The 13,226-nt window shown below is 41.7% G+C and overlaps 1 protein-coding gene across 1 annotated transcript; it reads right to left on the bottom strand.

The window, feature by feature from the left end:
* Nucleotides 1-722: 722 nt before the first annotated feature.
* LOC117849248 (uncharacterized) lies at nucleotides 723-8,969 on the bottom strand. The gene is made up of 8 exons (XM_034730815.2): nucleotides 8,562-8,969; nucleotides 5,169-5,330; nucleotides 4,980-5,072; nucleotides 4,784-4,899; nucleotides 4,074-4,172; nucleotides 3,686-3,991; nucleotides 3,426-3,590; nucleotides 723-1,311 (listed from the first exon to the last, which is right to left on the bottom strand). The coding sequence occupies exons 1-8, from the start codon at nucleotides 8,952-8,954 to the stop codon at nucleotides 1,047-1,049; spliced, it is 1,599 nt and encodes a 532-aa protein (XP_034586706.2). The 5' UTR covers nucleotides 8,955-8,969; the 3' UTR covers nucleotides 723-1,046.
* Between the last annotated feature and the right edge of the window lie 4,257 nt (nucleotides 8,970-13,226).

Raw genomic sequence — 13,226 nt, 5'->3', positions numbered from 1 at the left:
GGTTGTTTTGACTTTTCTAAGTTCATAAATATTTATATGCACATAAATATAGTGTATATCTATATGCATACAAACATCTATGAATCTAGAAAAGCTAAAACGATCTACAATTTGAAAACGAAAGGGAGTACATCTCAACAGTGCTCATTCATGCATTGGTTTGACACACAGCAAATATTTACGAAAAATAACAAATTTGAATACTTTTTCCGATATTGGCAATAAAATAGCTACAACTGGAAAATTAGAATATTCAAAATTAAACAAGTGCAATCATTATACACATGGTCCTTCCGTGTTATTCATCCTACTTTTATGTGAACAATAAGCAAGAACGAAACATGCCTCTAGGATTTAAAATTCAATTAATGAATTTGAAATACGAAACTTTTCGGCGGGAATTTCTTAAGCGTCCATGGCCGTGAGCCCGTGACCACACATTACTGCCAGCAGGCCGGTTATCAGTGTGATTAGAGCCCCTGCCTGAGTGCTTCGGGCCTGATCTTGTTAGGGGTATTTTATTGATGGGTAGAACCTTACTGGACCATAGTTGTATCTTCTTACACCTTTCAGACACTCTAAATGTACCAGTACTTCGATAGTTAGGTAAGCGTTCATAACAGAAGCAACCATCTTCAAAGAGCTTCACGACCTGTAACTGTGCAGGAAAGCAAGGCCGTTGCTGCTGCTTACTGCATCGTACAACCATTTTCTATTTGACCTAACTCAAAATGCAGGGTCTCTTTCTCCTGTTAAGAAGGGTATCTTTAACAATCTCCAAGACTACCGCTAAACGTGTATTTCGCTCACAACGGTACAAGAAATCAAGATATTATTCTTTCGAAAAACAAGAAGATAGTAAGAAATTACAAAATGGTAATTGTCCTACACCTTTGAACCACCCCTCCAAATACAATCACAGGCTTCGATGTCTCCGCTCATTGCCAAAACAGCTGTTCTCATCTACCACGCTTAGTCGAACACTCCTTACGGCATAGTGGAACTGAAGCAAAATTGTTCCAGCACTGCTACCAAATCCACTGAATTCAACCTGAAGCGACTTTTTTGCGGACGACTCTCTTTCTGCGAGGCTTGGACAATGTGGTCTCAGGTCCACCCTGCTTTATGCCTAGAAGACCAAGGCCAGAAACCATTGCATCCTTGGATATAAACCATCTTGAATCCTGTTGGTCCACGTTAACCTCAACAGGCCTCTTGTATGCTCTCAAAAGTCGATCTGAGTATTGTGGGTCAGCTTCCTCCCCAAGCCATGTTCGCCTTGATGCCTCACCAATCTGAATATTCATCAGTCTGCAATGTATGTACCAGTATGTTAGTGATAGAACAAGCACTCAATAGAACATGCAGCATTCCATCATCCTTTTATCCAGCCAAATTGGGTTTGGCCAGAGATGAAACCCAACAAGCGCCAAAAAAAAGGAGGGTATAATTAGGTTCAAAATATGAGAATTAGGTTGAAATTGACATGAATAAAGTGAATATAAAAATAGAGTAAATAAGAATCAGGTTGGGAATACGATCAAAGCAATGGCCTAAGGTATAAAAATGCAGAAAACTTTTCCTTATCCAACACTTTCTAAACAGATGGCCATCAAAAGCATTTGCCCAGGTGATCCCTTATATGTCACTAAATTTTGCATGTTGACATGCCAGCCACATGCAACAGCCATCAATCAATGGTGGATTGCGGCATTATGGTTTTTGTCACTTTTAGTCTATAAATCACTTCTGCAACCTCCACAAACAATGTCTTCTAGTTCAAAGCACCATATCAACCCTAACCAACAGCGAGTGGATGTTGAGAAGCTAAAAACAAGGTACTATGCTTTAACTAGTTCAGAAGCCAACAAATTCAATATTTAAATATTTATACAGCATGTCTAACACAAAATAACGCAATTCAACTGATGTTCCTCATGATAAGATTGTAAGCTATAAATCCTGGGCAAGTTTGGTAATCTGCAAGTGTTGAAGAACCAATATAATGAACCTGATAAACTATAACAATATAACGCCTTGTACCAGTCAAAAAACAAAAGATAACAGCCAGTTTATGATGTAATAGCATATGGTCAGCACTTTGCTTCTGGTTACTTTGTCTACTTGCCTATTAACATCTCTAAACTATCTGCAGTTTCTAAAGTGTACCATCAGAAGGTGTCTTTCAATGAACAGGCATCCTTAATTAAAGTGCATATACAGTTTCCTAAAGGATGCAACAGAAAGGTGTCTTCTAACACATAAATTTATGAGCATCCACCATTTGAACTTGTTTCAGATGCGGAGGCTTAAACTGAGTTTGATCCAATGGTTATAACTACAAAGTGACGTGCCATAATACAGACACTGCATTAGTTAGGTTTTACAGAAGAGATATTTAAAATTTAAAATCAAATTAATTGTCCTGATTGCAGGAACTGAAAATTACAGGCAGGAAGGTTGCAATAACCACCTGCCCTCAACTGTAGTAAACAAAGATAAGCAAAATCTCATTTGCTAACCTTGAATCAATTTAGATTTTGAAAGAATACGCAAGGCCAATGTATGCAGCTTCTCACCTATAACTGGAAGATAACACTATAGGCCCACCAGCAGGTACCAGGAAGGTGGTTAATTTTGATGGTTGTTGAGAGGGTTTGCAACTAGGATAGTATGTTATGTCAATAGTTTAAGGTTTTATGTTCTACGAAGTCCACATTATGGCATCAAGTACTAAACAACAATGTCACAACAAATGGATAGTTAATCCTTGGGACCTTCCCATGGTCTAAAAGGAAATGGATATTAGTCAGAACTTACAGGTTCTCGCTTTTCAGTCTTTTGACTATTTCATCTCTATTGCCAAATGCTTTGTTTTTTTCTTTCCCAAACACGCAGGAAGCTGTGCATCATTTCATTTTGAAGAAGAAAAGAGTACAAGGGAGAGGGCTTAGAAACCCTCACCCCAGGCACATTTCAAACACCCCCCCCCCCCCCAATTTAAGCTAATAAAAAATTTCCACATGCAAATAGATGCGCACAACCAGCTCACCCAAGGGAAGGGCTATGTGTCCTGGATGAGGAACCTGTTTACTACATGTTTTGTTGTTATCCACATCGTCAGCTCAGAGTCGACAGTAAATAGAGAATGCAATACAAATCAATATTCTGCCCATTGAGCATAAATTGGAAGAACCAAAGGAGTTATAAGATCACGTATATCAGTACGTCATGATGCTACTAATGTCCAATATGTCTAAAAGCAGTGATATACCATTCATCATCAATATTGGTTAATCTCGGCATGGAGCTATATTCTCTTTATGCATAATGAACAACACCAATGACTTTTCAACAAAAAACTTTGCAATGACTTGCTCAACAAAAAACTAACATGTTAAGACAAAACATCAATAGATATTTACCTTGCTGCTGTGCTAAAGAAGATTGCCACACCCAAAACATCAAAGCGCTTTACCATGTAATGGTCTAGTCCAGATAGCAATTGATAACGCAAGTTCGCGTATAGTCCTAGGAAAGCTCCATAACCAAGGGCATTGGTGCCGACAGAAGGAATAGTCACCGACAACCTAAATGGAAGGATAGTAAAGAAGATAAGAATGCATCAGAGAAGCCTTAGAAGATGCCTTTTATGACTTTGAATGAATACTATGATAAAACCCACCTCCTTCCTTTTCTTTCAGACAAAACTTTCGACATACCACCTTGAACAGAGCCAGCAACAAACCCAACCAGACTAAGCTCAGCTGCTTTATAAAAGAATGCACTGATTCGTTTTGGTAGATCAAACTCTCTCAAAGGATAGCTCTTCTCAAATATATTGTTTGGAAGTTTCTCAATTGTATTTTGGAAGTCAAATCGTGATGTACTCCCATATGAACGGCATGGTGCCAAAAGCCCAAGAACCATCAAGTTGCAACAAGATGCGGTCAGAGCATTAACAAGCGCCAAGTCCCATTCTTGCTGAAACCTGATTTCCCAAAATTGTGAAATGGTTTACATTAAGTAATAAGGTGAAATTGCTGAATAGTCATAGACAAAGTAAAACATACCTTTCCTTGCGAATATTCATCTCCCACCAAACAGATGAGGAAAAGCTAGCCATAAACTCAAAAGCCATCTTATGTGGGAATGCTGGATCTGCAAGTGTTCTGCAACATGATAATTGAAACCGGAGTAAGCCATCCATGTGACAGCATTTATGGAATGTTTTTTCCAAGAAAAGAAAACCACCCACAGTTAATAATTTGTCGTGCACACAGGAGGAAACCAGTGTTTTTAAGACCAAATAGTTGCAGAAAACCCCAAGTTTTATTTGCTGCTTGGCGACTGTTTTGGGAACCTCAATCAGTGGACCATAGCGTGGCTAGGGTCATTTCTATGAGACCTTATGACTGATTTGAATGCCAAAGGGCAATGATCTGGCTGGGAAAGAACAGTAAGGAAGGTCGTCATCTTCACATGTTCTTTGCACAAACAGTTTATAGAAACAGCTTAACACTATCCCAGCAATGAAATGCCAGCGCTATGTATTCTAACATGAGTTTACCCTGCACGGATATATGATGAAAACTTACTCATTTCGATGAGTAAGCTAAGGATCTGTTTGGATTTGATGAGTTTCTGAATTCCTCGTGTAAATCGTGTTTATAACAACTTTGAACTAAATTCTAAAATTACAGGAACAATCTACCTCAAGAAATTACAGGAGCAATCTACATCAACCAAATAGGGTGTCATTGTGACATGATTTGGATGTTACCTTCCTACAAGACCTCTGGAGAGCCATCCTGGAAGAGCTCTTGAAAATGACCTAGTGCTTGTAGGTCTTGCAAATATTGACAGGTATCGCACCATCTGAGCAGAACTCACCAATCCCTAATGTCGGATATAGCATGTAAAGTTCATGTTATTCAACTATCATACCAAAGTATGACATGAAAGAGGACAAATTTTACCATCTCATAAGCTTGGCGGAGACCAGCAGGCAAATTACTCATCGTTTTGCACCATTCTTGCAGCACAGCTTCTACAAACTCTCTATTGAAAAGCTGCCTCAAGAAAAGAAGCAGTAATCAGCTCACAAATCTCAACCTTTATCACCCTTAGACGTAGCTTTATCTAAATCAAAATATTAGGAATCTCACCTCCTGTACAACAATTCGCCTCCTGAAAAGTCCACCTTCCTCTTCCTCCCCATCATCAAAATCATCAAAGTAATCATCATCATCGCCATCATCATCTCCACCATCACCCCCGCCATGACCAATCCTTTTTCCTATATCTCCACCACCACCACCAGTGGCCAGCTGAAAAATCAAAAGGAAATTCATGATTATGGAACTTTACAAGCACATGACCGCGCAATTTGTCATTACTTGTGTTAACAATGCTAGCAAATAAGGCAAAACAAGAAATAGATTATTATTAGATTTCAAGCCAATGTAACTATATATGTACTCATGTGTGCTCAATAATAATTGAAGTCCAATCCTAGGTAGGTTACTTAATGTACCTTAAACCAGGTGAACTGATTAGTTCACCATTAGATGGTTTCCCATGTAACCCTACAGGAAGCATAATCATGACTAGCTCTGATATGGTAGAACTAGGGATAGCCCGAAGAACCTATTCGTCGCCCTCCCTTGGAGGCTCTGACTACTTTTAGGGTTCTTCTTGCTTAATTACAATGGATGGTGTGGCTGTGCTTATATAGCCAGCTACCTAACAAACCCAATCTAATCTAAATAACTTTATCTCTCTAACAACCTTATCCTTAATGACCTGCTAACAAACCAATCTTATTCCCCTCGTGGTACTGTTCACGAGCTACAGTACTCGCGGGCCAGCCGCACGCGGGCCCACTTGCCATAACACTTCACCACCCCTCAAAGACAGCTCTTCCTCGAGCTGTGGCAATGCTCAGAGCTGCTAACCATACGTGGCTGGAACCTGGTGGCGATGAAGCACACTTGAGCAGACGTAGTTGAAGGTCTGGACGAGCTGTAGGCAGATGGCGGCATGAAGACTGCACCAGGTCGGGAGGTCTGCAGAGTCTCTAAGCTGCTGGGAGGCCCGAGCATGCTGAAGAGGAGCGTCCGGGGAGGAGGTCGATGCCGCGGGCGTCAAGGCGGCCGGCGAAGCTATGACCGGCAGGTGCAGCGCCGCTGCCGGCTCCGGGGCGTCACTGGCGGGTCGGCCCGCAGGCGCACCAAAGGCAGCGCTAGCAAGCTGGCCCGCAGGAGCGCTAGGGACGTCGCCAGGGGAACACGCGGGTCCACACGCCGGGCACGATAGCTAGTCACAGCTTCAGCGGGCGAGGACTGTGGCCCCTGCGCGCGTGGTTGTTGTAGGCTGGCAGTGCTGTTGGTGTAGATGCCGCCGGCGGATGCGATGTGGCTGGAATCAGGTATGACGCCCATGGAGGAGAAGGCGTTGCCGTTGTTGGTGCTGTGGGGGGTAGCGGCACAAGTGATGCTGCTCGAGAAGATGCAGCCACAATCATCGGTGAGGAAGCCGGCGGTAAGGCATGTGCCGCGACGATGTATGAATCTTCCGCCGAATCAGCAGTGGAGACAATCCCCGCCAGCAGATTGGAAGATGTTGCCGTGGCCGGTGAGGACGATGTTGACATGGCCATCGTGGTTGCGGTAGGTTGGGTCTTCACTGGCGGTGAAGATGGCGGCGCTGTGATATTGTACTTCAGGAGCAGTAGCTCCTCACGGAGCTCGCTGAATATCTCACGTATGTTGTGGGCGAAGCGATCAAAGCCTTTCCGAAACGTGATTGACATCGTCAGACACGCATCTGATGCCCTCAACCAAGGTGGTGAAATCTGCTATGGCTGGTTGATGCGAAGATGCAATTTGTGGGTGGGTTTTGGGGGATTTGTGGGAGTAGTATGAAATCAATCTAATCTGGCGCAGGAGGGAAAAATTTTTTGGTGATGGCAGGGTCGCACGATCTAAGGCTCTGAATACCAAATGATATGGTAGAACTAGGGATAGCCCAAAGAACCTGTTCGTCGCCTTCCCTTGGAGGCTCTGACTACTTTTAGGGTTCTTCTTGCTTAATTACAATGGATGGTGTGGCTGTGCTTATATAGCCAGCTACCTAACAAACCCAGTCTAATCTAAATAACCTTATCTCTCTAACAACCTTATCTCTAATGACCTGCTAACAAACCAATCTTATTCCCCTCATGGTACTGTTCACGAGCTACAGTACTCGCGGGCCAGCCACAGGCTGGCACACTTGCCATAACAAGCTCAGCTAATATAAACACTAATTTGGTCTGGCTAGGATATCAAACTAATTATTTCATTAAACTACCAATAAATGCCCCTGATTTCTATACAAAACAAAGTCCCTCATCATTTTCCTTGTTGATGTCACATGAAATGTGTGAGCTCAAACGACGAGCCCTTTCTTCTTCCAACATAGATGTTTCCTACCGTAGTACTGTTATGGACAGCATAGATCACAAATTAAATAGGCCTAAATCAATTTCATGGTTTCCCATGGACATAAAGGATGTCAAATTGTCAATGCATCACTTGCTCTATTGAGCTAATTTGCAAGATTATTTCCAAATTCCAACAGAATCACAAGCGCTACGAAAATGTTTCACAAACTCATGTGGTTATATTATGCCTTAAAGACCACAAAATGAAATGGAGCACTCCTGATACCGTAATAGTAATTTCTGGGTGATCTAAACATTTGAAATCAAAGCTTAATCCTAAATCGCACTAAGTTCACATATTCTCAGCAAAGCATGAACAACTCATTGAGATATAATATGGCAGTATTATGGTGTAATAAGTAGAACACAAAAGGAAACATAAAACCAGAGTGAAGTGAGTAATTTATGAAGCTCAGGGCTCACCAAACTTTCTGAAAGGTCAGTAGCACAGATAATTAGAATAAAACTGCAAGAAATGGAAAGGTAATATAGTTCCAATACTCTAGAATCCCTATTCGGTACTTTCACAAGAGCAAAAATATCACTCAGGCACAAATAAACATTGACAGTTTTTTTAGTGGGGGAGGGAGGGGTGGGGGAAGATGTTACACAGCATTGCATTACAAGGTGAACTGCACACCTTTTTTGTTTGGGTCAGGAAAATGTGGAGCAGACATCCATGCCAGGTAGGGAGTCAATTTTAGAGTATAGTTACAGAATAAAAGCAAGGGGAGGGGCCATTAGCTGATCAATAAATCACACCAAGCCTTTGCATGGTTTATGCAGAAATATTCTACCATCACCACATATCTCCCATAACCCAGCAGGAAACCACAGGGGTCTCTGCATCAGCATGCCTTATCCAAAAGTTTGGGGCACTCTAAACGGTCTAACCATCTGATTTTCCAAATGAATTCCAAGTCGATGCCATCAGCAAGTCATGTTATTCAATCCAGCGGGATTCAAACACAAAGGCCTATCTCTAAAAATCCCTAAACCCTATATCTGAAATCCCCCACCTCCTCGCAGTAAAAAATTACGAAAGGCAACAAGACGAATAGGATTAGGTACCAACCTCGGGCATGATCTTCTTGCGGCGTTGGGATAGGTCGAGCTTGGCCTTCTCCAGCGTGACGGCCCCGAAAGCGCCCTTCCGTCTCCCCTTCATCGCCGGCGGGGCGCGCGGCGGGGCCGAGGCCGGCGCGGCCGCCCCGGTTCCCATCCCCGCTCCCGTGGCCGTCGCCGAGAGGCATCTCTCGAGCGACGACGCGGCCTCCGAGCGGTCGGCCGAGGGGGGCGGGGCGGAGGTGGAGGAGGCGGAGACGGCGAGGCGGACGGCCGCGCGGGGGCGGGAGCGGCGGCGCGATGGGAGGAGGCGGAGGAGGCCGGTGGTGGGGTTGGGGCGGGCGGGGTGGCGGTGCGGGTTGGGGATAGGGTGGGCGTGGAAGGCGGCGAGGGACGACGCCATGGGAGGCGGAGCGGAGGCGAGGGTTGGTGGTGGCCCCTGACCCGCCGTGCCGTCGGGGGCTTTATCGAAAGAGGAGGTTATCTGTTCATTACGGGGGTGGTTTTATCAAATTTGACTTGTGACTTGGTGGTACGCCGGTTTGGGGTCATTTCTGTGGAAGGTTGTTGTTTATTTGGAACAGGTGAATTTTATAGAATTTTATAAGTCTCTAAATACAGCAGTCTCTTTTTCATGTTGAAAATATCATCGGTAGTGTGAACAATACTTGAACGAAACTATTAATTTTTCATATAATCCTTAAAAAATAGCACGTAGATGTGGACCAAGAAGTATATACTTGTTTAAAGGCTTCTATAACCAATTGAAAAATTTATAAATATTTCTAGTTAAATAATTTTCTTTATTTTATAATCTTCTTTTGGATAAAATTTCAGCATTATAAATATATATAGATAAACATAAGATCAATCTAGTTATTCGACTATATAAAACCAGACTCGATGGTATACCATAAAAAATCTCTACACGGAAGGTTTTCAACTCAAATCCAAATTGAGCTTTGAAATTGAAAAAAAAAAATACAGCTCTCAACAATTAGATATCAATTTTAAGTTGAAACTAAATTGTGTTCCATTCATTTCAACTTTCAACTCTAAAAGTACAATTCTCTATAGCTAATGGTGCGGATTGATGTAAATGGTGCAACCCTAGGGGTTGCGCATCGCACGTGTCAGCATGTGTGTGCATGTTGTAGGAGCCATCTTGCACTCTTTTCTTCTTTCGATATAGTAACGTATAGTTCTCATGCCTATTTGAGAAATAAACTCCTCCAAAAGTGTAACTTAAATCAAGAAAAAAACTGAACTTTTGATTTTGTTACATCCAATCCTAATTTAAGATCTTGAAAATCTTCAACTTGGAATCCGAAGAATTGGGATGAGATATGTAGAAACTGTGAATCAACCAACTCTAAATGTACTTGCTACTATAAACGTACTTGCTACGAAGAACCTATCTATCTATATCTATACTATAAAAAGTGAGAGAATTGAGGTCAATTCCCACCCTGACTAAACCCAACCAACCTCTCATAGAGGGCTCACTGTTCAGGTGTTCCCACACACAAGATTACAATGAAGGGGGGTGATTCATTTCGTCGTACTCCGATGTTGAAAATCGGCCTCCACGCCTGATCTTTTCTCACCGCACCCTTCCCATTACCTGCCCACCATGCCTACCCAATCCCGCACTCGAATCACACTTCTCTTTCCCGTTTCTTTCCTTCCTGCCGCGCCCATGACCCATCCCATCCCCCTCCCCATCCATTCACGCTGCCCTCACTAGTCACTCCTCCCCTCCCCAGCCAATCCTGAGATCCCCTCCATCCTGAAAGCTCAAGACGCGGGCAGGGTTGACGGCGGCGACGCGATATACTTGGTGAAGCGCGATGGGCGGCAGGAGTCGGTCCACTTCGACAAGATCACAGCGCGGCTCAAGAAGCTCAGCTACGGCCTCAGCGCCGCACACTGCAACCCGCCCTCGTCGCACAAAAGGTCTGCGACAGTGTCTACAAGGTCATCACCACCAGCCAGATCGGCAAACTCGCTGCCGAGGCCGCCACCGTGACTGCCTCGCACCCCAACTATGCATCGGTGACTAATTGGTTTTCTTCATTACTTCGTTTTCTTCATTATCCATGTTGTGATTGGTTCTGTTAATCTCTGTATGCAAGGTGAAGGTTCTTTATATGCATTACAATGAGAGGTCTGACTCGATGGCTCCCATGATTGCTCCAGGTTTGGCTGATTGCTGGGGAGATAAGTTTCAGAATCTGTTCAATAAATATGAAAGAGAGGTAAGCTAGATGCTGGACCTGTATATACAATTTTACAAGGTGACCAAATATACATAATAATCCACCTATGTGATTTCAGGGCAAGACAAAGAAAGTAGTTGTAGGCTTGCAGCGCAGGCCCTCTGGTTTGATATTTTGAAAGCACAGATAGAAACTGGAACACCCTATATGCTTTATAAGGTATTAAATTCATAAGGATACAATTGTTCAATTCATAAGGATGCAATTGTTCTACCTCTAAATATGCCATAATTTTATCACATATGCCTGTAAAAATCTAAGGTCCGGCTCTGAAAGGTAATTTTATCACATATTGGTGTGCATCACAAACTCAAATCCTATTTTGTTTTGTTCCTAAAGGTTCCGAAACCAGTCCTCTGACTACCATTGTTTCAGATCCTATTGATGTTCCCAAAGGGGATGCTGATGTTCAGGTTAGCAAATTCAAAACTCTTACCTGATGATGATTTCATTTTGGGTAATGGAGAGGCTCAATATGTTTTACAATGGTTGATCATTTCATTTTTACTGACAAAAAAATATGATGATGCGTCCATCTTACTCGTATCAGTCCAGTCCATAAGCCAAACTAATTTGATTGTCTTATCTGAGATGTTAGCAATAGACACTCATAGCCTATTCGAGGTACTGATCTCATGTGTTATCTTACCTTTGCAAAGTTGCAATATAGAATTATTCTCATGTTTTATCTGAACCAGCTTTCGTTATTGCTTGTTCTTCTCATTGCCATTTTTTTTGGTTTATTCCAGATAAAGCTAAATGAATGCATGTTAAACTTTATTGATTGCCCTCTGCTGCATTGTGGCCACAATTTTAGCTCTATAAGAAATATCTAGGTATCTACTAAATTTTTATCATCAATATTTACTGGAAAATACGATGACCAAGATTAAGTATTAGAGAGGCTCATCAATACGATCACCTTTATAGGTAAATACTGGGTGACAACAAATTTATATGTTCTAATTGTTAATATGTGGTCTACCATGCAAAGTTTAAAAAGACAAACTGTCAGGATCTTTAGAACCATGGTGGAAAGGTCTCAATTTATTAATGCAGTATGCAATCTAACATTCCACATGAAACTTGCAGTAGGAACTTGTCTAGAGTATGAGCTTTGCTTCTATTCATTCCGTACATTTTAAATATGAAATTTATCCAAACTATAGGAGGTTTGTAAGGCATGCAAAGAGTACATTTTTCGTAGCATGGCTATTCCTTCAAGGTTTGGGTGGCATTGCTTCTTGAATTATCATATTTGTTCTTATAGCCACTCAAACCTAGAAGCCAAATGTGACAAATGCACATAAACTGTTGGGTATTGACTCATCAACTTAATAGCTACCTCTTAAATCAATCCATGCTATTATGTGCCATGTGTCCTTTGATTTTGATCCTGCTTTAGCAAACCACCATATTCAGAACTCAAAGGAAGAACTATTAAACAAACAAGAGAAAGGATTCAGCTTTGATATCATTTTTACCTATACCAATAAATCGTGGCATCGATTTTGTTTGATTCTAACTATGTGTTACATTAATAATAATTTTAGCATAAGCCAATTCATCAAATGAGAGTAATTTATTCTTGAAATATGAGAACGGGTCATTTGTGCATATTTCAACTTTTCTTTTCGAATCATGTGTAATGTCCAAACATATGCTACTGTTTTAATCAAGTTTTGGGTGGTTTGGCAGAGAAGCTCAAGATTATCCAACCTTTAATCTTTGTCAAGCTCATCAACTTCCATAGCGAGAATGTCCGTGAGCATGTAAGAGTTAGCAGGGTTGTTTTCTATTGAGACTTATTATATAGTGTGATGTGTAGATTTTTATTTTTTATTTTTGTCTATTTTTCAATCTATTAGTTTTCATTAGAAAATAATGTATTAGCACAGTTTGATGTCTTTGTTTGATTGGAATACTTTATGGTTACTGAAGATTTGAATGTTCAGTTGGTTATGAAACCCTTCATTGTTACATGGACACTGGTGCAGATGTCTGATAATTTTTGGGGATATGCCAAATAGCACCTGTGTCGAGCGTTCACAAACTGACATTGGTGCTGGGTGTCCGGCTTGGTCAAAAAAAATTAGGACAGAGGTGTCCAGGTAACACTGCTTACTTTCGAGGTTCAGAACTTCTAACTATTGAGGAACTGGCTGGAGCTAATTGCAGATTGGTACTTTGGTGCTGTAGAAAGTTTGGTAGATTGTATTGGAATCCATGATTCCACTCAGAAACTCAGTGTGGCCTAATTGACCTGGCAGAAGCATGTGCCATGCTTCCTGATTATAAAGCTTAATATGTGTTTGCCAGATGGTCAGGTAGTCTTCTTCAATGATTTTTCTTATTTCTCATATTTCAAGAAGAATTTGATTTTGTAGCATATATTG

Source organism: Setaria viridis, chromosome 3, assembly GCF_005286985.2.
Source record: "Setaria viridis chromosome 3, Setaria_viridis_v4.0, whole genome shotgun sequence".
NCBI lineage: Eukaryota > Viridiplantae > Streptophyta > Magnoliopsida > Poales > Poaceae > Setaria > Setaria viridis.
The sequence above is the reverse complement of the archived record's forward strand: the minus strand, read 5'-3'. Positions and strand labels throughout refer to the sequence as shown.

Excerpts from the sequence above, each read along its gene's own strand:
- LOC117849248 (XM_034730815.2), bottom strand. The coding sequence starts at position 8,954 with ATGGCGTCGTCCCTCGCCGCCTTCCACGCCCACCCTATCCCCAACCCG. Across the intron at positions 5,073-5,168 it reads GGCGAATTGTTGTACAGGAG|CTTTTCAATAGAGAGTTTGT; the intron begins GTGAGATTCCTA and ends TTCTTGAGGCAG. Across the intron at positions 4,173-4,783 it reads TCCAGAGGTCTTGTAGGAAG|AACACTTGCAGATCCAGCAT; the intron begins GTAACATCCAAA and ends ATCATGTTGCAG.